Below are 22,300 nucleotides of genomic sequence, written 5' to 3'. Positions count from 1 at the left end.
ATAAATTCAAATCAGTATCTATAGTAACGTAGGATATTGAATACATGATTTCTTTATATAATTTATCAATTCTTAAATTCCACATTTTATTGGCTCTCAATAAATATTTAAATGGGATTCTATGTATCTCCTTTGAGTTCCTTTCTTTATAAATATGGAAATGTAAAATTTAGAGAAATTTAAAATAAAACTTTTTAGATAATCGAAAATTTAAAGAAATAAAAGATAACAAGTGTTTTATCGTTTGTTAAACTATGAATTTACCAAAGAACAAATTTTATCCGGATTTTCAATTCATAAATATTATTTTTTGAACATTAATTTTTTTTTGTAGCGTAAACTATTGAAATTTTTGTATTAAAAATATAAAATTTTCAAATATTCGATTAAAAAACTTATTTTTAATAATTTTAATTATTTTTTTTAAATTTTTTTTTATTATTATTAAATAAATATTTGCGAAAATACTTATCAGATTAGATTTTAAAGAATAAAAAGGAAATAAAAAGGCAAAACACAAATTAAAATTCAATTGTTCTATTCTTCTATTCGGAAATATTGGATTATGGTTATTTAAAAAAACAAAAAAAACAACAGAAAATAAAAGTTTATATGTAAAAAAATATAAAATTATGTGTTTACACATATGTGCATAAATTTGTATTTGTAATATGCATGCACTTTCTGTAAACGGATTTCAAATAAAATTTTTATTTGATTACATTATTATTTTTTAGTTATATACTAAATTATATTACATTATATAAGTATGTAATACTCATAGTACCTATATTGTTTGTAAAATTATTGTAATAAATCTCCAATATTTTCAAAGTAAACAAAATCAAAAAAAAAAGGAAAAAATTTAAATGAGAAAAATTTCGTTTTTTGAAGTTGAATAAACTTGCAAAAAATAGCAAAGCAAAAAATTTTTGTTTTGCCTAAATTTTTATTGTGAAATGAAAGGTGGTTTTTTGATTTTGTTTCGGTAGAATAATTTAAATTAAATTATTTTTATTGAATTTTGTGTAAATTGAAATAAAAATAAAAGGGTAGATCATAAAAGAAATCACTATTTTAGGTTATTTTTTTTCAGTTTTCGAAAATTTCTAAATTATTGCGGGACTCATGTACTTAGTCGTTTAATTAAAATTCGAAATGTTTGCTTTTGTTTTTTTTATATTAAATTAAAAAATATTTCATAAAATTCAAAATATGAACAGAAAACAAAAAAGATTTGAATCTATATTTATGAAACTCTGTTTAATTGAACAAGTTTTTTCTTTTGCTTTACTCAAGAGTCTTTTTACTATGTATATTCCAATTTAAAAACAATTTTAATCAAAATCAAATTAAACTATATACTTTAAAATCTAATCTCTTATTGTATGTTAATAATTATTATTTTCTTATTTCTATACATAAATTTTTAATATATATATTAAGAAATTTATAAAAATTTTTTAAAACTACTATTAATATACTATTAATAAATTAATAATATTTTTTTTTTCTTAACAATTAGTGAACCAAAAAAGAAACGCCTTGATTCAGACGCTTCCTCAAATCCTGCCATTTCAACTAATGATGGTGATGTTGATAGCATTGTTTCAGATGTTAAAGGTAAGTTTTTATTTTTATTTATTTAATTATAAATATATTTTCATTATAATATATTTTTACTTAATTAAATGTGAAAAATAATAATGGTTTGCAAGGGTCATATTAATATTAAATATTGTGTATTGAGGTGATATTATTTGAAAATGGAATAAATCCAAACAAAATAAATATTTTTCTGTTTATTAGAAGTTCAGTTCGTTTAGGTTTTATAAGATTAGCATAAATATTTGCAAATGTTTTACATTTGTGCTATATATATAAGCAATCTGTTTGTTATCAAAAGGTCTTAATATTTATTTTACTGGTTCTGTTGCGCTCCTAAATTTCAAGAAACTTTTATAATTTTGAAACAATTGGGGTGTTATTTTTATTTTTATACCATATTTTAACTTTTTAAGTTATAAAATTTAAAATCTGATTTGCTGCAGAATTTTTTTTCTTTATAAAATTCGAGATTCGTACCAAAAATAAAAGAAATGAGTTACAGTGCTAGTAATTTAATTTCAAATCTAAATTATAATTATCATTAGAGAGATGGAAATATACAATTGCTATTAATGATATTATATATGCCATTTTTATGGTTTACAAAAATTTGTGTGCCACAAAACCTTAATTTTCTTAATTTTTGGTTTTCCTTTATTTGTAAAATATAGTAATGTATTATTATACTTTTCAATAATTTTATTGAAAATTATAATGATTTTATTATAATTAGCATATACATAAATATCTATAAAAAGAAAGAATCATAATTTGTACACGGCTTTGTTTTTTACTCTTCCACTCAAAAATTTTAAAAATTAAATATAATTTTCATGATTATTTAATAATTTTTATATTAATTTGTGTATATTAATTTTTTTTTTATAGAATTCTGTATGATTATTATCTTTGTATTTTTTTACCCCAATATACAATGAAAATTTAAATAAATTTTTTATTATTTAAATTCATTTTTTTTTTCTCTGCTTTATTTTAATATTCTATTTTTGCAAATTGTTTTTTTTTTTTTTACCATATTGATATTTATCTCGAGGTTATACAATTGAATTAACAAATTTAATGAAAATATAATCATTATTTTCATTTAATTAAATTTAAATAAATTAACACTTCTAAATATTTTATTATATGTATATTTTATGTATTGAAAATTATTTTAAATATGATTACTATGGTTTATATTTTGTGTATTTTGTGCAGATATAAAATAAAAAGCAAAATAAAAATTTAACAGCAATAAAAAAGAAAATGTTAAATTATATGGTGAATAAATGTTATGAATTTAGATGTGGAGAATTTAGTTTAAATGAAGAATAGGAATCAGGTTTAATTAGGAAATAAGTATATAGAATATAATTTGTTTGCTGTATTTGTTTTTTTTTTAAAACCTAAAATGTAAGTATAAGAATTTTGTGATAGGATCGATTTTTCTTCTAATTTCATTTCATAGGAAGGGAGTCGGAGCTGAAAAGTATTAATTAGTATTAAAAATTAAAATTCCAGTTTTTCTATTCGTATATTTTACTTTAACCGCTTTATATTTAATGAAACTTATTATTGCTGAAAGACTGTCGTCTTATAAATTTTTTAAATCTTAGATTTTCTGTATTGTATTTCTTAGATATTGTGTATATTTTCATTCACTGCTTTATGTGTTCCTTTTTCGTTCTCTTTCAAGTTTCATACATTGTAATTCGTTCTTATAATGATAAGTGAACGGCTTCATTGTTTCTGAGGGCATATAACACTCCGAATCAGGTTAAGTTTTAATTCTAACGTATATACAAATAATAGAATTTTCATTCATAATTCAGTTTTATCTTCCGATATTGTTCTATTCTTAAATTTTAGATGAGAAATTGAAAAAATTTTAAAAATTGTATTTGAAATCGTTACCTTAATTCCTTTAATCTAAAATCTTTGATATTTTTTTTTGATCATAAATAATTTCATACAATTAAAAAGTTTTTTTTTTTTACTTATTTTTAATATTTTTTTTTTTTTTTTTATTATTAATTAACTGGTCAGGCCATAAAAAAAGATTACACAGATAAATTTGTATATTATCTTTTTTTTTTCCAGTAATATTTTTTTTTTATTTAATTTAATGTTATTTTTTAATGCAAAAAAAGAAAGAGAAAGGAAAAAAAAAGGACAAAACAACAAGAGATTCTGAAATAAAAAAAATTAATTTTTTTTTCTTGATCCCTCTAGGGTATGGTAGAGTAGAATAAAAAAAAACGCAATAAAAAAATCTGTTTTTTCCCTTTTTCTTCATTTCCTCACCTCATTTACACGGTTATATAATTTTTGTAAAAAAAAAAAAAATCTCCCCCACATCAAAGTGCCTTCCTTAAACTGCAATAAATATTTTGCTCACCCAAACACTCTTTAGTCTTTTCATATTTTAGCCGAATATATATATTTAATGTGTATGTTTGCGAATTTATAGTTGTACATATACATATATGTCAAAATATGAAACTCAAGTTACATAGCGCTATATAGGGCTATCTAGCAATTTTCATTTTGAAATCTGAAGGAATTTCAATTCATCTAGCGATAGTTGCGTTCAAAAGTAACAACAAAAAAGAAGAGAAATAAAAAAAAAAAGATTTTTGTTTTGTTTTTAGAGTGGTGGTGAAATTTTTTTTTTCTTTCCACTTTTAAAAGTTTATATTAAAAAGAATAAATTGTGTGAGAGAGAGAGAAAGGAAGACAACAAGAAAGGGTTGTAAATTTCATCATCATTGACTGAATTTCAACATTTTACATACAATTTTTTGGCTTGCAAGAGGGTAAAAAAGTGCAAAAAAAAATTTATTAATAAAATATTTATGGGGGGAAATGGGGGGGGGGGTCTTCAAAAATATTATGATACTAGTCCGCGTAAAAATAAAAAAATCCGCGAAGGTAAAATGATTTTTTTTTTCTTCTTGATTTACTTACACATGTACAAATAATTTTTATTATACGTAAAATTGGTCTGACGTACATGAACATTCTATACATACCATAAAGGTTGTATACATCTGTGTATATAAGTATATATATTTTGATACTTAAAAATATATATTGGGAAATGATGAGAAAACAAGTTAATTAAAAGATTTTTTTTTTTTTTTTAAATATTCATATAAAAAGAATTCAAATTGAACGACTAATTAAAAAAGAAAAAAAATTTAAAATTCAGCAAATTTTCAGTTTTTAATATAATATGCGTGTACGAGTCTAAATTTCGAATAATTGGTGTACGGATAAAAATTGAAATTAAATTATAATATGAAAAATCGATTATTAAATTTGAAAATCGATAATCGATAATGAGATAATTTACGAACTTATTGGTAATATCGTAATTTTAAAACCGAAATATTTATACGGTAATGTTATGTTGAGTAAATAAGGAATATGGTTTTTCTATGGTGAAAAACAGAAATTGTTTAAGTTCAGTTTCTTGAATAAATTCTTCAGTATAAATTTATTTTTTTAATTAAATATGAACTTTTAACTTAATTTACGAGGAACAGGTTTTCAAAATTTAATGAATCGATTTTACAAAAATCGAATCATGTGGAATTTTCTTAAAACCAAAGAAATTCTAATTATATAAATATTGTATATTTTTATCATATTTGTTTGTTAAAATTTTGTAATGTTTCGCCTCATTATTAAAAGAAATAGGTTTTGGGTATTTTTGGGTCAATTATTATAAAATATTTGTGTTTTGCCGGAATCTAATTTACCGATTTTTTTATTTTATTTTATTACTATTAGGATTAATGAAAATTTTTGGTAATACATATTGTATTACTACACGATCCAGCTTGAAAATGTTATTATTGCTGAATTGTATAGGGATAAAGAACTATTGCAATTGGGATGTCAAAAGGACAATATTGAAAACAATTTCGAAACTTATTCTCAAATATGGTTTCGATTTATGGAATGTTCCTTTATAACACATCCATTTTTAACTCGATTATTTATTTTTAATTTTGGTCTCGTATCAGAGATTTCTGTCAAAATTCACTTTACGCTCACATTTTTTTTCTGTTTATTTTTTTTTTTTGTTGAAATTTCGATGGTGATTTCCTTTTTGTTTAATTGTGGCTTTTATAAGTATATAATATTTATATACTTTGAAAATTATTTTAATTCGATTTAATATAAATAGTAAAAAAGAAATGTCAATATTTTTAATTGAAAGTTTTGTATTTATTTTTCTTTTTTTTCTCTTTTCCTTTCTGTGTATTAAGCATTTATTTTGCGAGTTTTTTTTTTGCTTTTCTTTTTTTGTTATTTGAATTGCATTTTATTGGAAAGGACCTTTAAAATTTATAATCGTCGTTCGTTTTTAAATTTTTATTAAATGTTAATTAAAGAGTTATACAAATTTTTTTTTTTCATTTTCATTTTTTTTTTTTGTTTTAGTTTAAAGTTCTCAATTATTTTAATTTTGTTTCTATTTTATTAGTGAATAATGGCGTCCTAGCAATTTTTTTTTTTTTAATTAATAAATTAAATTATATAATTTTTATTTTATTTAGAGCAGAAATTTTTAAACTTTTTTGCTATTACAACGTTAGTTAGGGGAAGAGGAGGAAAGTTTTTTATTTCTTGTTTTTTTTTTTTCCATATATTGAATTTAAAAAATAAAAAATATAGGTTAATTGTGTGTGACTTTTCGAAAAAGAATAAGTTAAAGGTCAAATTTTAGTGAAGGAAGAAAAAAAAAAAAAATTGTAATTTTTGAAATTAAAATAAATAATAATTTCGAAAATTAAACAATGATTAAGAATTTTTAAATAATCAATGGTGTTTTTTGATATTAATCTCTAAACTTCGAATTTTAAGTCGATTTTGATAATTTTTTTTTTTCGAAAATTAATGTTAATTTTAAGCCTTAAAAGTTTTCTCTAAATGCTCTCGAAAGTTTGAATTATGTGTCGTACTTTGTTTCGAAGTTATATGTATGTATGTGGACAAAAGTAAGAAACTTAATTTTTATACAACAAATATGTTGATCATCTTAGTTAAGTTGGATATAATGTTGAATCGTGTATGAAATGACAATATTAACAATGACAACAATTTTCAAAGTTAAGCTTAAGTAAAATGAAAATGTTTTTTTTTTGATTATTCTAATATAATCAATTTGGTCATCCGGTTGTTTGTGGATTTTTTGATTATTCCAACGATTTGCGGATTTTTTGATTATTCCAATATAATCAAATATGTTGTATTGATTTTTGGATAGCAACACTTATTTTTGCCTTATTATGATATATTCGTAATACTAATACTATAGAGAGAGGCAATATTGTCAAAAATTAATTGTCAAAACAAAACAACTGTGACTGTCAATTTAGTGTGATAAGAGTCAATTTATTCAGAATTCACTGTAAATAAATAAATACTTTTTTTTTGGCTTCCGGGTGAAACTTAAAATTTTTTTTTGTATTAGAAATTTTATTACAAATTTTATGATATTTTAATACTATTAGAATTTTTTTCTTTTTTTTTTGAAAATCTCTTGGATTTTTTATTTTTTATTTGATTTAATTTTAATAGCAATAAAAAAATATTTTATTTTCATTTTTTTTTTTCTTATTATTATTTATTTAACTTTGTATTTGTAAATGATAACTCAAATGATTTTTATATTATGCGATTAATTGTTTGTTTTTTTTTTTGTTATTTTTAAAATTTTCGAATAAAATATATATTTCAGTTGATTATTTTCTTTATTATTGTGGTGCTTCAAAAATACAAAGTAAAAAAAAATGTATAGCCTCTTCTTCAAGTCAAAATCATTCAGGATATTATTTTATTCCCATTGCAATTTTCATTTCCAATACATACTTACGTGTATATTTTTTATTTTATTTTCCATGATTTTACCACTCCGAGGGAATTCAATTAATGAAAAAAAAAAAATTAAAAAAAGTGAATAAAAAAATTTAATTATAATAAAAAAAAAAAAGGAACAGAAAAAAAGAAAAGTTTTTTGTTTTCCTTTTTTTTTTTTAATTTTATAAATAAAAAAATAAAATAAAAAGATGAAAATTATATTTGTATTTTTTTTTAATTCAATTTTATGATTTCTGTAATTAAAACACTTGAAAAGTTCGTTTTTCATTTGTATTTACTTTTTTATTTTATTTATTTTTTTTATTTTTAATTTGATTAATTACTAATTAAATTTTTATTTATAGTATGTATGTGTTTTTTTTTTCTGTGTATTCTTTCTCCCTGTTTTTTTTTTTTTGTTTTCAAATATAATTTTTGTTTTTTTTTTTTTAAATATTTAAAATGAAATGTAAATTTTTTCGCTGATTTGCAAAAAATATCACTATAATTATAACTAAGAATGTTGTTTAAACAAAATAATTGCAATAGATTTCAAATTATTTTTTTGCAGTTTAATGAGAATTTATTCTATTTTATTTAATTAGACCTTGTTAGGTGAAAATATCATACATAATTTTTAAAATCTTATCATAATTTTAAAAGAACACCACTATCTAATTTTCATTATGTGTTTCAAAGATAACATTTCAATACTGCACATTTGTAGTTGTTCTATTTACATTGCATTGTTTAAGAGCTTGAGCGTAAATTTCATAACAATATACAATAGCATTGAGAGTTTGAGTGTAAATTAAAAAAAAAAAGAATATTTAAGTAAAAGTACTTTAATAATTTCGCTTAATAGTTTTGCTTTGAGAGAAATTGAGAATTTCCTGTTATGAATGTTCCAATTATGAGTAAATATGAATTTTCTCCTTCCCTGTTACAATTATAATAATTTACTAAAGTGAATTTATATTTTGAATTTTTAATATTCAAAAATATTTTTAAAATTATTAATTAAAATTCATTAAAATAAATTTAAAATTATTTAATTCTAGTATAAATCTTTATAGTATAAATTGATAATATGGAATTCAGAATTTCAAATTTTATGGTTTTAATTCAATTTTAGAGAAAGAATTTATTTTTCAAAATTTTTATTAATATTAAATTATTAATATTATTAATATTAAGTTATTAATATTATTAATATTAATATTATTAATATTAATATTATTAATATTAAATTATTAATAATAAATAAATTAATTATTAAGCTTCATTGATATGTAATGTAACACAAGTGTTTGGTTCTCTCTGATATGTGATTTTTTAATTGAAATAATTATTAAATTTAATTTTAATTTAAAATTATGAATTGAATGTATTGAATTAATTATAATTTGATCACATTAATTATTGCAGTATATAATATGAATTTTTATTTTTAAAACAATACTAGTTTGCATGCATTAATTCCATTTTGAAGTAATTTTGAAATTGGGCTTGAAAGATAATATTTTTTTTTTTTTCCTTCTTCACTCCTATAAGGAGTATAGGGCTAGTGCATGATATTGTGTGGAGTTAGCTAGGTAGGTGACTAGCCTAGCGTATAATTAAAAGATAATATAATATAATTAAAAAATTTTTAATTCGAATATTCGTTTAAAGAAACATTTTTGGAAATTAAATTTTAATAGTGACAGTTTACTCTTTGTGGGAATTTAGATGATTATCAATATTACGTTCAATTGTTCTTGCAAATAATTAAAAATAATTGAAATTGTTATTTTATTTTTTAACACTTACAATTTTATTTCATTTTTTTTTTTTCATACAATTTGAATATAGAAAACAATTTTAATGTACAATTTTGGGAATATCATTGAAATTTTCTATATTTTCATAAAAATTTTTAAAATTTCAATTTTCCACTCATTTTAATATTAAGTTTCATTATTTTCTTTATTATTTTTAAAATTATTATTAATAATATTTAAAACTGATATGTCTTGTATTTCATTTAATTTCTATTTCAATTTTCTACATTATTATATAATAAAATGTAATAAAAATAATATTTTATTTAAATAATTTAAAAAAAAAAAAAACAAATTCTCATTATAAAGTTTTTTAATAATTTTTATTTGCATTTTTTAATTCTCTTCATTTGAATGACACATCTTTCTATGTTTATGAACAAAATAATAACTTGGAAATTTACTACCACATGTTTTACAAGGATAATATTGAACATTCATATCTAATGGTCGAACTTCTCTTTTATTATTATTATTTGTGTGTCCAATTGTAGGATTATTATTTGTTTCAGTATCAGAATTTTGAATATCATTCATATTATTTGTTGTATCTCTTTTATTATGATTTTGATGATGATGTTGATGTGAATGATTATGATGATGATGATGCTGATGCTGATTTAAATTATGATTATTATTATTTATTCCACTAGATGCAATTGATGTTATTGATGATTTTGTAGAATTGATATTTGTAGTTGTTGTGGTTTCTTTAAATAAATCACGAAAACTAGTTGCTGATGGTGCTAATATAATACCTTCACCTTGTTCTAATGAAAGTGGATTTAAATGTCGTTTTGCATGTTTTTGATAACAATATTGTGATTTAAATGTATGTTTACAATAAACACAATTAAAAGTTTCTCCATTACTACCAGTACCACCACCACCACCACCACTATTTGTAGAATTATTATTATTACTATTTGTTGTTGATCCATGTTGATTTGATAAAGGATTATTTTTTACATCTTCACTATTTTCAGATTCTTCAGATTGTTGTTGTTGTTGCTGCTGTTGTTGTTGTTGTTGTTTCTGTCTCTGTTGACTTATATTTTTTGCCATTTGTTGATGAAATGAATATGATACACTTTCATGACTACGTTCATGTTGTGGTGGTGGTATATGAACACTATCTGGTTGTCTTCCGTATGCATCATTTAATACTCTACGAAATCTTACTGGTCCATCACAACTAGCAACATCAATAATAACTTTATTTTCATTATCTTGATTATTAGAATTTAAATTTTGATTTTGATTAAATATATTTGAATGTTTTATTGAATTTGATGTATCTGTTATTGCTGTTGTTGGATTTGATATTGTTGTTGTTGTTCCTGCTATTGCTGCTGCTGTTACTGTAGAACTTTTTGATCTAGAACGTTTTAATTTTGGTGATTTTTTAATTATAGTTGGTGTTGTTGATTGTAAAATTGTTTGTTTTGCATTATTATTTTGATTATTTGAATTATTATCCTTTTGATTTTGATTAAATGTTGTTTTTGTTTTTAATTCTAATGGATTTGAATTTTCACATGTTGGTGATGGATTACTTGAATTTGATTCTTCTAATTTTTGATTAATTTTTGTTGAAGTTGAAATTTTATTTGTTATTTTTGTTAAATTTTCTAAATTATGTGAACTTAAACTTCGGAATGGTGTATCTGTACTTGGTAAAGAGATATGTTGCATTGGAGGTACTATAAATCCTAAACTTGATATTATTGGTTTACTTGGTATTGGTCGTATAATTTTTGTATTTTTTGTTGTATTTAATTCACAATTATTATTATTTAATTGATTAAGATAGTTTCCATTTAAAAATCCTTCAGCTTGTGAACGTGCTAAAAATGCCCTATAATATTTTTGATTTTTTATTTTTTTTTTCATTAAAAAATATAAAATATTTAAAAAAAAAATATTTTTTAGAATTCTCTTTTTTTTTATTTCTTTTAATTTACCTGCAAATTTCTAATGCTCTTGGCATATGAAGAACATGAGTTGCTAATAAAACACCAAAAATATTTTCAATTGTTAAATCTAAATATCCTGTATACATATATGTTAATAGTGGACCAAATTGTTCTGGTGTAACATTTGTTAAATAAATTGGTGGTAATTCAACAGGACCACCAATTGTATTATGTAAATTTCCATTATTTTCATCTAAACGTATAGCAGAACGTAAATATCCGCTATGCATTGCTAAAAGTGAACTATGTGCTACAAAACGAACACTAGGTGGTGGTCCAACTTCAAGTATAATATCAGGTGGTGTTGTCATTAAATTTGTTGGTAATTGACCAACAAATGAAGTTGAAGAAGGATTTCCACTTTGACTAACAGATGTTGATGTAGTTGTTGTAGGACTTGTTAACCAATTTGTAAACATATTGAATATAATTTAATTTTTTTTATGCTTTTCGAATAAAATTCTTTTTAATTTAATAATAATTTTTCTTTAACAATCTTTAACAGTCCATATTTGTGAAATTAAAAAAAAAAATATTTAAATAATCCTTAAATTTATTAATTGCATTTAGTGTTAATAACTAAGGTTAAAATCCTTTCAAATATTTAACAGTCTATGGCATTTCAATTGAATTAAATCCTTTTTAATTGCTAAAATTTAAAAAAAAATTTTTTTCTGAAAACTTTAAACAGTTTTTTTACTTTTTTTTTTGTTTTTTCTTTTCTAAAATCACTTATATCCTTATAGTGTTTTGTCTTTTCTCTCACAAAATTTATTTTATTCCATATTGTATGATGCGAAACCGATGAAATAAAAATAAAAACAATAAAACAATTAAATTAAAACAACCGAACGCTTTATCGTCAAAATTATGACTGAATGGTTATCAAATTGCCTTTCTGGCTTTATACTTTTTTAATTGCCCAAAAACACAAAAAAAAAGAAGAAGAAAAGAAAGCGAATAAATAAAAAATGAGGGCTGAAAAAGTAAAACATAAAAGAGCAAATAAAACAAGAAAAAATCAGTGAAAGAAAATCAAAATGAAATTTATTTCAATTCAACATTTTTTTTACTTTTCCAATATGAAAAAGTCCTTATCCATATGGTTTTTATATATTTTATTTGTACCATTTTATTTAAAAATTTTTTATTAAAAAAAAGGACTCACAATTTAATATATAATAAATTAAAACTCTTAATTATACAAAAATAACAAAAACATACAAAGCGTTTTCACAAAATTCTCTTCAATTGATCAAAAAGGTTTTTCTTTGGATTGCATTAAATTCGCCGTGAATATCTTTTTTATTTTTTTTTTCACCCAAAACAATTTTATTAATGTAGAAAATAATTTGATATTTTCCTAGTAGAAGAATATTCATTTTCATCAGGAAACGAGTAATACATTTAAGAGATTTGATGTGGTAGACAATATTGAAAGAGAATTCTCTTCAGTGATAAACGAAAGAGAAAATCGTGTTAATAATAATTGTAAGCAAAAAGTGAAATAGAGAATTGTATTTTGTATTGCGTTACTAATGACATTGCTTTGCAATCTAATATAAATTGTTTTCTCTTAGAAATATTTTTATGAGCGAAAATTGTATTTGTATAAGAGAATTTTTAGTTTATTTTATTGCATATATAAAAATACTTGTACATTCATTATTATTGTTATTAAATTAGGGTGAATTAAAATTTTTTGTAATTGTTTTGCTTATTTTCTTACATTTATAGGTTTGAATAATGCAATTTAAACATTTGTAAAGAAATAGTACTTTAAAATTATTCGATTTCTTTTAATTTTTAATACTAATTGAGAAATTAATATCTCCTAGAAATGCATCAGAAATTGATTTTTTTTTGGAAATATATTCAATATTTTTAATAATTTTCCGTATTACCAGAGTAACTTGAGTAGAAAATACAATTAAAATTTTATTTTAATAATTTACTGATATTTCTCCAATATTTTGTTGTAAGAATTTAAATATTTACAAAAATTCAATGGTGTTCGGAATAAAATTTTAATTTTTGAAATTTAAAATAAATTAAAATATAATAAATAGCATTTAAATTCTGATTTATATTTAATTAAATTATAATTATATTAAACATAGTACTCTAATTAGATTTTTGTTTATACATAATATTCTCAAATAATCAAATTTATTCACATATGTTACATTATACCTTTATATAGAAAAACGAGAGTTTCAATATTTTTTCGATTGTAATACAATAGTTTTGAACTCTAGGATATTTAAATAATTTTTGTTAAAAATAGATAATTTCGCATATATTTAGAAATCAATATTATATAATATAAAATTCGTCATATATACATTACCATATATTATGTAGTTAAACAACCAATAATCACAAACTTAAAAATTTTATAACCTTTGCAATTTAAAATAAATCTATTGGAAAAATTACAATAATTTTAATATCTCTATAATTTTATAATTCATAATTATAACAAAAACTCATTTTAACATATTTTTGTGTTGTTGAGTTCTTATGCATATACCTATATACTCATTTATATAATATTATGATATATTATAAAATCAAAAATAACATATTAAAAAATTACCCAACTAAAATCCTGGTGAATTTAAATGAAAAAAAATTTTTTTTTATTTCTGAAATATCACATGAGAAGAATTTTTACTGTTCTGTTATTCTACAATTGTACTTATATATTTTTGATGAAGAGATTATCATAAATTTATAAACAAGAGCGTATATTACATAATTATAAATCAACATCAATATCATCAATCATTAATATCATCATCATCATCAAAAATTTTTCTCCCCCTTTCATATTGTTTGTGTTTATTATTACATTAATGATGACCGTGTATTTATAAGCAATATATAATATGAAGAGAGGCAATAATCAAATATAAATACAAAAATAAGAAAGAGAAAATAATAATGAAAAAAAAAAGAAAGAAAGAAAAAAGCTTTTATGACAATTAAATCGGTAATTGACGGTCAAACATTAATAACAATAATTACAAAAATATAAAATTTAAAATTCTGAAATTGTTCTCACATTTTATTTTCCTCTATCTACATATATGAATGTCAATTTTATATGTGCGAATGTATGTGCGTACATTAGTCGGCATAAGTTTATGTATTCTATAGAGATATACGTACATACATAAATGCCTACAAATTATAATTGTATAAACGTTTTTCATTTTAATTTTTTTTTTTTTGAAATCCTTTTTCAATCAGTTATTGCTTACTTAATTGTATTGAGGAAAGAATTTACCAGTTTTACAAAAAAAAAAAAAAAAAAGAGAAAAAAGTAGAAAAAATCGAAAAACAGTTGTACATTTTTCCTCTTCTTTTTTTTTTTTGTTTTATCATTATCCTTCTTTTTTCTACTATAGCATATCCTGTTCTCTGTATATATAGCATGCATACATATTATCATTTATATTTGCGTTATACATAGCATATACATGAATATTGTTTTATAATTCATGTGTGTGTTTTTTTTTTTTTTTTAGTAAAAATAAAAATCTATTAGAGCTCAACTACTGATATTGTGACTGCCCTCAGTGATGACCTCTTTAAACCCTATCATAAAGGATTTCTTGTTTTTCGTTTTTTTTTTTATTATTATTTTTTTTTTTTATGTGACATTTTAATGCATATACGTTTTTAAAATGTTCAAAAAGGACGCGAATTGAAAGCAATTTTTAAAACATATACATATATGAATATAATATACGTTATAATATAATGTTTGTATGGTATATGTGCGTGATAAAGCGTATATAACATATTATAACAGTGTATAATATGTTGATGGTACAAAAATGGATCATGATTTATACAAGATGTTTTTGTATTCATTATATGCATTGATATTTTGTTATACATTAATATGTAATTTTTAAATTATTTTACACACAATACAATGTATGTATATATATAAAATTTCACATGTCATAGAACAAATTTTTGATGTTATACGCGAACACCTAACCATAAATTTACTCGTTTATAATATTTAAACTGTTTCTTGTATAGCCACGTTTAGTTACAAGTCTAATCTATTATAAAATATTTCAGTTCTCTGCCAGATTTTTAAAAATTAAAATCTTTCAAATTCTTTGGCATACTGAACCATTTGATTCCGACTCCATATATCACTGAATTTTTTATAAAATGTATACTGCTCTAATTGAAAAGTAATTTTTATCTGTAAATATTCTCAATAAATTAATAAAAAACTTAAGTGTACCTTAATATACATTTTATACTCCATATTGTAAACTGTTATACATATTGTAAACTGTTATACATATTGTAAACTGTTATACATATGGTAAACTGTTATATATATTGTAAACTGTTATAAAACTGTTATACATATTGTAGTATAACACTTTTAAGATTATAAATTTATTAAGTGTAAAATAAATAAATTGCCATTTTCTATGAGTTTATTTTTTTTTTTGCATTTTTACTGTTATCAATTTGGAATTTTCGCTGTGAAAATTTGTATTTTTTTTTATCGTGTTTTGAGTTCTGAAATTTGATTGTACATTTATAACATACCTGAATTGTATGTTTACATATTCACAATAATAAATATGTATGTATAAAAAGTAGAATAAAAGAAAAAAATATGAATATGGATCAAATTAAAAAATGAAATAAAAAAAAAATTATTTTCAATTTTTTGATATTTATTTTTATTATGATTTTTATTACATGAAAAATCACAATGTCATAACGGTCATATATTTGAAGCACCCACATACACATGCATGTAGTGTGATCAAATGTCGAAATGTGTATGTGCATTTACATTTTTTTTACACATATTTTACAATGCTATGGAATTTTATATATGTATATTATTGTTTTTTCTTTTAATTTTTCCTCTTCAATATTTTGAAAATATTCTTGAATGAAATATGAATTTCAAAATTGTTTTGGACATTTTAGAATCTTTTCAAATAATAATTGTTTTAAAAATAAGAATAAATCCGCAAAAAAAACAATGGTAGAAGTATATATACATATGTGAATATGTACATATATGAACAGACGTTTACGCATTTAAACAATAGAAATCATTTGAGAATTGAATTCTGCCTCTCTGCCTACTATCAGCATTCATCATTCATCAACATCATATCGGAAAAATATATAAAAAATTTTTTTTTTATTATTATTTTTTTATAATTTTTTTTATTGACCTTATATATATACACTTTTATCCTATTATTATTACAATACAAATTGCCTGCTTTTAAACCCATAACCAATAAAATTGTAAAATAAAATAGAACACTTTTGTTTTTTACTTTATATTTTAACAAATTTGAAATTTATATTAGAATTTTTTATTTTATTTTTTTATTCGGGGTGTTAAAATACGGAAAATGACAATAACAGTTACTTCTATGACATTTTGATATTATTTGTGTGTAATATACAAAAATAAAAATTAAAAAAATAAAATAAGCAATAAAAATAGACAATAGAAAGAGTCGAATGTTTGGAGAGTATGAGGTGGAGAGAATTTTGTGTTTTGTATTTATAAATTGAGTAATAATAGAATTGAGATTTTTTTTCACTCCTTATTACAATATCGTGGAATCTCACACTTTCTAATATCGTGATTTCTACTGCTAATTATTATTATTATGTTGGGAGATTTCATGTAGGTGTTTGACATAAATACATACGTTTATATTACAATAATTTGTAAATCTATTTGTTTAGTATCGTTTATAATAATAATATTTTTATTACTTCACTTTTATTTATACAATATAATAATCTATCAATATTTTATTTAAATGATGGTATCCTTTAATTAAAATTGATAATTTTCTATCAAGGTATCATATAATTATTTTCGATTGTATATTAATTTATTTTATTGTATTTTTTTTTGAATTAATTGATATTGATTAGTGTTTTATAAGATATTCATTACACAGGTACATGTATACCCCAAAATCACCCATTTTATATAAATATACATATATATCATGTAATTTTGATTTGAATTATGAATGATGTTCTTATATATACGAGTAGTTTGAATATTTTATAAAAATAAAAGAGTATTCAGTATTATTTAATAATTTATTTAAATTGTCAAAATAGAATAAGGGTATATGGTAAGCTTGAAATGCATAAATATATATAACTGTAAATAATATACAATACTGTATAGAGTATAGTGTAGAAAAAATATAAAAAATTTCAAATACATTTCAATATTGTCCCATTGCGTATATTAAATAATTAAAATAAATAAATATTTATGTGTTATGTGTGTATATTAAAAGTCAATTTAGGGGTTTTACAGGTCTTTAAGGAAAATATTCGGAATTTGAAAATAAAATATTAATTTTTTTTTTTCAAATATAATTTTAATATTAATTTTAATAAAAATTTGATATTGAATAAATTATAAAAAAGTCTTGTAGGTGGCGATAATTAATAATTAAAATTTTGTAGAATTTTTGTAAAAAAAAAAAAAAGAAATTTATAATATTTTAATATTAAATATTTTATTTTGAACTTTTTAGAATTTTAATATTTTTATAGTGAATTTCTTGATTTTAAACTTAATTTCAATTAATAATAGTTCATTTTACGAATATTTATAATTTTTTGTCAGTGTATATAAAGCGAACATTTTGAAATTTTTATACGAAAAATTGAATTATTATGCAATGTAATTATTATTTAAATTACTTCTGATTACTGATACTGATCAGTAATCAGAAGTAATCAATTACTTATTATAAAATATAATTATTATGTATAATTATTATTACAAGTTCTACTATGGCACTACTATGAATTATGACTTCTTCGGCGTTTAGGCAAGAAGACCATTTAATATATTTTATTAAAAATTATAATAGTTTACGTTATTTACAATTTTCTTTATCTTTATTAGTGTTACTGTATATGTATATATAGGTTCACAAATTAACACGAAATTTTAAGCTGCAATAATTCTATACATATAATCAGGAAATTTTAATTTAAAGACAAATTATATTGCCCCCATGTTATTGTATAAAATAATAAAAACTTTAATAATTAATTTATTAAAATTTAATCTGGAAAAAATTTTTATTTATAAATTAGTTTTAATATTTATAGAGTACAATAAAAAAAGAAACATTTTTTTTTTTAATAAAATTTATTTTTATTTATTTTTGATTTTGCTTTTTTTTTTTATTAGTCTATTAAATTTATAGTTTTTCGACAACAAAATTTTTAATCTCATATAAGCATTTATTAAATAATTAATATACGAATGTATGTGTGTGTGTATCTGAGTATATAATATAAAAAATGTAAAAAATAAAAATTGATTTTTTCCTTTATCTATTTTTTTTATTTTTTTTTTTGTAAAATTAATCCATCAATTTTTGATTAACATAATGACATTTATAATTAATTTTTTGCACCTTAAATACAATTTAATTAAATTAAAAACGATTAAAACAATATTGTGTATTGATTTATATTTATATATACATCATATATATTAATATATAACTGATATATATATATATATATATATATTGTGTATTGATTTATATTTATATATACATCATATATATTAATATATAACTGATATATATATATATATATATATATATATATATATATATATATATATATATATATATATTTTAAGTATATATATATATATATATATATATATATATTTTAAGTTTATATATATATATATATATATATATATATATATATATATACATATATATCAACACAACAATATATACAATTATATATAAACAATTATATATACACAACAATTTAAATCATACTGTTTTTTTTAATAATTATTATTAAAAATTGTTTATATATATATATATATATATTTATATATAAATATATATATACATTTATATATATACATATACATATATATATACATATATTTTTTAATTACTCATAAATTTTATGCAAAAATTATTAAAAAGGATTTAATAAATAATTATATATTGAAAAAAAAAAATAAAACAAAATAATATTGTATAATAATAAAAATCAAGTAGTAATAATTAATTACATTGTGCAGTGCATATTAATTTGGCAAGAGAAGCGAAATATTTAAATACAATAACGGTAACAATATATAAGTATACTCTGAAATTTTTTATTAATCATATAGATTTTAAAGAAGAAAAGAACAAAAAATGTTGCTGGATAATTTTTGTATGTTCTCATTTGTTTTTTTTTGTTTTTAAGTCAAATGTTGTCTCTTTCCGTATTTTTTTATTTTATTTTCTGTTGAATGAATAAAATTTTTTAAATATATTATAGGAAATCTGATTTTACATTTTTTTTTCTATAATTCGAGTTTTTTAATTAAATTTATTTCAAAATTATTTTTCAAATTTTAGTTATTTTATTTCTATATAAGGATAAGAACGCATCAACACATGGTCAGCTTACTTTTTTCTCTTTGTTGTTTTCACTGCTGATCACACAAAACTTTGTTGCTTGCAAAAGAGTGAGAAAATTAATGTTATGTGGTGAAATTGAAAATATAAGAATAAATTTTACGAATTACGGGTTAAAACTGTTAACAGCTTAATACTCTTAGTTTTTGTTAATTAGAAGAGAAGAAATAAATCTCTTTATTTTTTTTTTTTGTTAAATCATAATATTTATGTTTTGTCACTTGCATTATTAAAAATTAATTTATTCTTACATGCAAACAATTCTAAATTCCATAATATTTTTTATATGTGATACAAAAAATAATTTCATAAATAATTCGTTTTATTTTTTTCTTCAATTTTTCAATTAAAAACTTGATGATTTTTTTTATTATCTCATATTCAATTGTATAATTTAAAATTTTTTTCACTTCTCAATTCTAAATGCGTGTTTTAAATGCAAATTATTCCCCAAAAAAAAATCCAATTATTTATTTTAAAGTTTTTAACCATTAAATTATTATTATTTTTCACTTGAATTTAATTACTTTTATATTTTAAGGACCACAAATCAATTATATTTTTATTGAAGAGAAGTTTTTTTTTTTCATTTTACATTCATAGTTATCGAATTTTTCAATATTATTTTATTGTAGTGGTCATTTCTATGCCTTTATATGGGGAGAATTTTAGGCAGAATTAATCTTTATTGTTTCATTCATAACTCTTTAAGGGAATATAAAAATTTTACAGTTCTTATATATGAATTTTAAAAATTTCTAAATTCACCAATTTAAATTCATCAGTAGTGTTTATAGTTGGAATCTATAAAAATGAATTATAAAATTATCATCAAATTCCGATTCGTTTCACTAAACATTGCACTGTAATAATGTAATTGCTTCCAAAAATTATGCTCTCAAATTGATTAACATTTCAAACTTGAAAAACAACGTGAGATACTCTCTTGCTGTTTAAAAATATAAAGAGATTTAAATAATTATGAGATTTTGTCTGGCTTGCCAATTTATCATTGAATAGTTTTAAATTGCTAGATAAAAATTTCCATTTTTTCTGCATACTAAATCAATTTTGTTCTTTCGATATTATAAAAAGATCGATTCCTTAGCTATTTATTTAATATTATCGAAAGTTATTAACTAAATTATTTTGATATATAGAAAGGATTCATCAAAGGTTATTCGAATAATATGGAAATCAAATGAATCCATAGAAATCTTTTATTTTTAACTTTCATAAATGATACTGAACCCATTTTTTATACGCTTAATATTATAGTGCATGTATGTACCTGTAAATGTAAAATCGTATTAAAAAAGAATTGTTATACATTTACTTATACACACATACATATATTTACATTTTATTATTTTATCCTAAATGTATGCAATATCATGAATATGTGAAAAGTTTTATTTCAATTTATTTAATTACATATTCTCGAACGGATGAACATTTTTTTTTTATTAAATTAAATTTGTTTTTTATTTTTTTTTATTTATATTTTATATATATATATATATATATATATATAGTATAAAAAAAACAGGTAGATCAGCGATTTTTATTTAATTGTTTTTTTTTTTGTTCTTTTTTTATTTCTTCGCCTATATTGAATGCATATTTTTTTTTTCCCTGTTGTAAATTATTTTTACTTGAGGTATTATTTTTTAATTGGAAAATTATACATATACACACTATGTAAATATGTACATATATACATATATCTATAGTATATGTGAATAAAATAAAAGGTGGACTATGGTAGTAACATAGGTCCCTCTCATTGTCTGATTCAATTTCACTCGCATAGATATGCAATTTTTAAAGTATAAAAACAAGAGTGTATTAAAAATAATAAAAAAAAAATGCTATGTACACTTGTATGATTTAAAAAAAAAATTCATATTTTTTTTTTTGTTTTTTAATATTTTTGAAGTTTTTAAATAAAATGCAGTTGGATTTACAAACCATATAATAAAATAAAAAAAAAATAGCATCCTTATAGTAAAAATATAAAAAATATTTTTGGATGATTGAAAAAATAATTTTCTTTTTTTATTATTTCACTTTTGTTTTTATTATTGGACTGTTGTTGGTTCGGTGTTTCATTTGAATTTTTTTTCTTTGGTTTCTTCTCTTCTATTTTTTTAACCTACGTCACATATCAGAAGTAATTTGATTAATTTGTGTTGTTTTTTTTAACATATTTTTATATTAAATAAATACATGTGTACAAATATATTTGTATATGAATGCATGTATGTATGTAGCTATATGTAAATTATAGACTTATTTTGTAAGTTCAGCAAATTCAAAAATATCTTTAAAAAATATTATTTATTACAAAATTTTTTTTTTGTTTTAATGAAATTAAAAATGTCATTTTCAAATTAATTTTTATGCATTTAATACATATAAAATACATATCGGTTGTTTTCGGTAACACTAACATTCTGCACAAATGTGCATATTTTGACATTTAATAAAATCGAATTTTAAGGTTTTACAGTTA

General features: G+C 20.3%; 2 protein-coding genes across 2 annotated transcripts in view; one reads left to right on the top strand and one right to left on the bottom strand.

The window, feature by feature from the left end:
* The window catches only part of LOC129616958 (extracellular matrix-binding protein ebh), a 61,487-nt gene that overhangs the window by 8,483 nt on the left and 30,704 nt on the right, over positions 1–22,300 (top strand). The window contains exon 4 of the mRNA XM_055532433.1: positions 1,526–1,623. Coding sequence (XP_055388408.1) covers positions 1,526–1,623 — 98 coding nt within the window. The remainder of the gene's footprint in view (positions 1–1,525; positions 1,624–22,300) is intronic.
* Positions 9,630–11,807, bottom strand: LOC129618436 (probable WRKY transcription factor protein 1). Its single transcript, XM_055533172.1, has 2 exons — positions 11,270–11,807; positions 9,630–11,163 (listed from the first exon to the last, which is right to left on the bottom strand). The coding sequence occupies exons 1-2, from the start codon at positions 11,698–11,700 to the stop codon at positions 9,642–9,644; spliced, it is 1,953 nt and encodes a 650-aa protein (XP_055389147.1). The 5' UTR covers positions 11,701–11,807; the 3' UTR covers positions 9,630–9,641.

Source organism: Condylostylus longicornis, unplaced genomic scaffold (genome assembly GCF_029603195.1).
Source record: "Condylostylus longicornis isolate FDR11 unplaced genomic scaffold, ASM2960319v2 ptg000006l, whole genome shotgun sequence".
In the NCBI taxonomy this organism is placed as follows: domain Eukaryota; kingdom Metazoa; phylum Arthropoda; class Insecta; order Diptera; family Dolichopodidae; genus Condylostylus; species Condylostylus longicornis.
The sequence above is the reverse complement of the archived record's forward strand: the minus strand, read 5'-3'. Positions and strand labels throughout refer to the sequence as shown.

Coding starts and splice junctions, on each gene's coding strand:
- LOC129618436 (XM_055533172.1), bottom strand. CDS start 11,700: ATGTTTACAAATTGGTTAACAAGTCCTACAACAACTACATCAACATCT. Junction 11,164..11,269: donor AGAGCATTAGAAATTTGCAG/GTAAATTAAAAG, acceptor AAAATATTATAG/GGCATTTTTAGCACGTTCAC.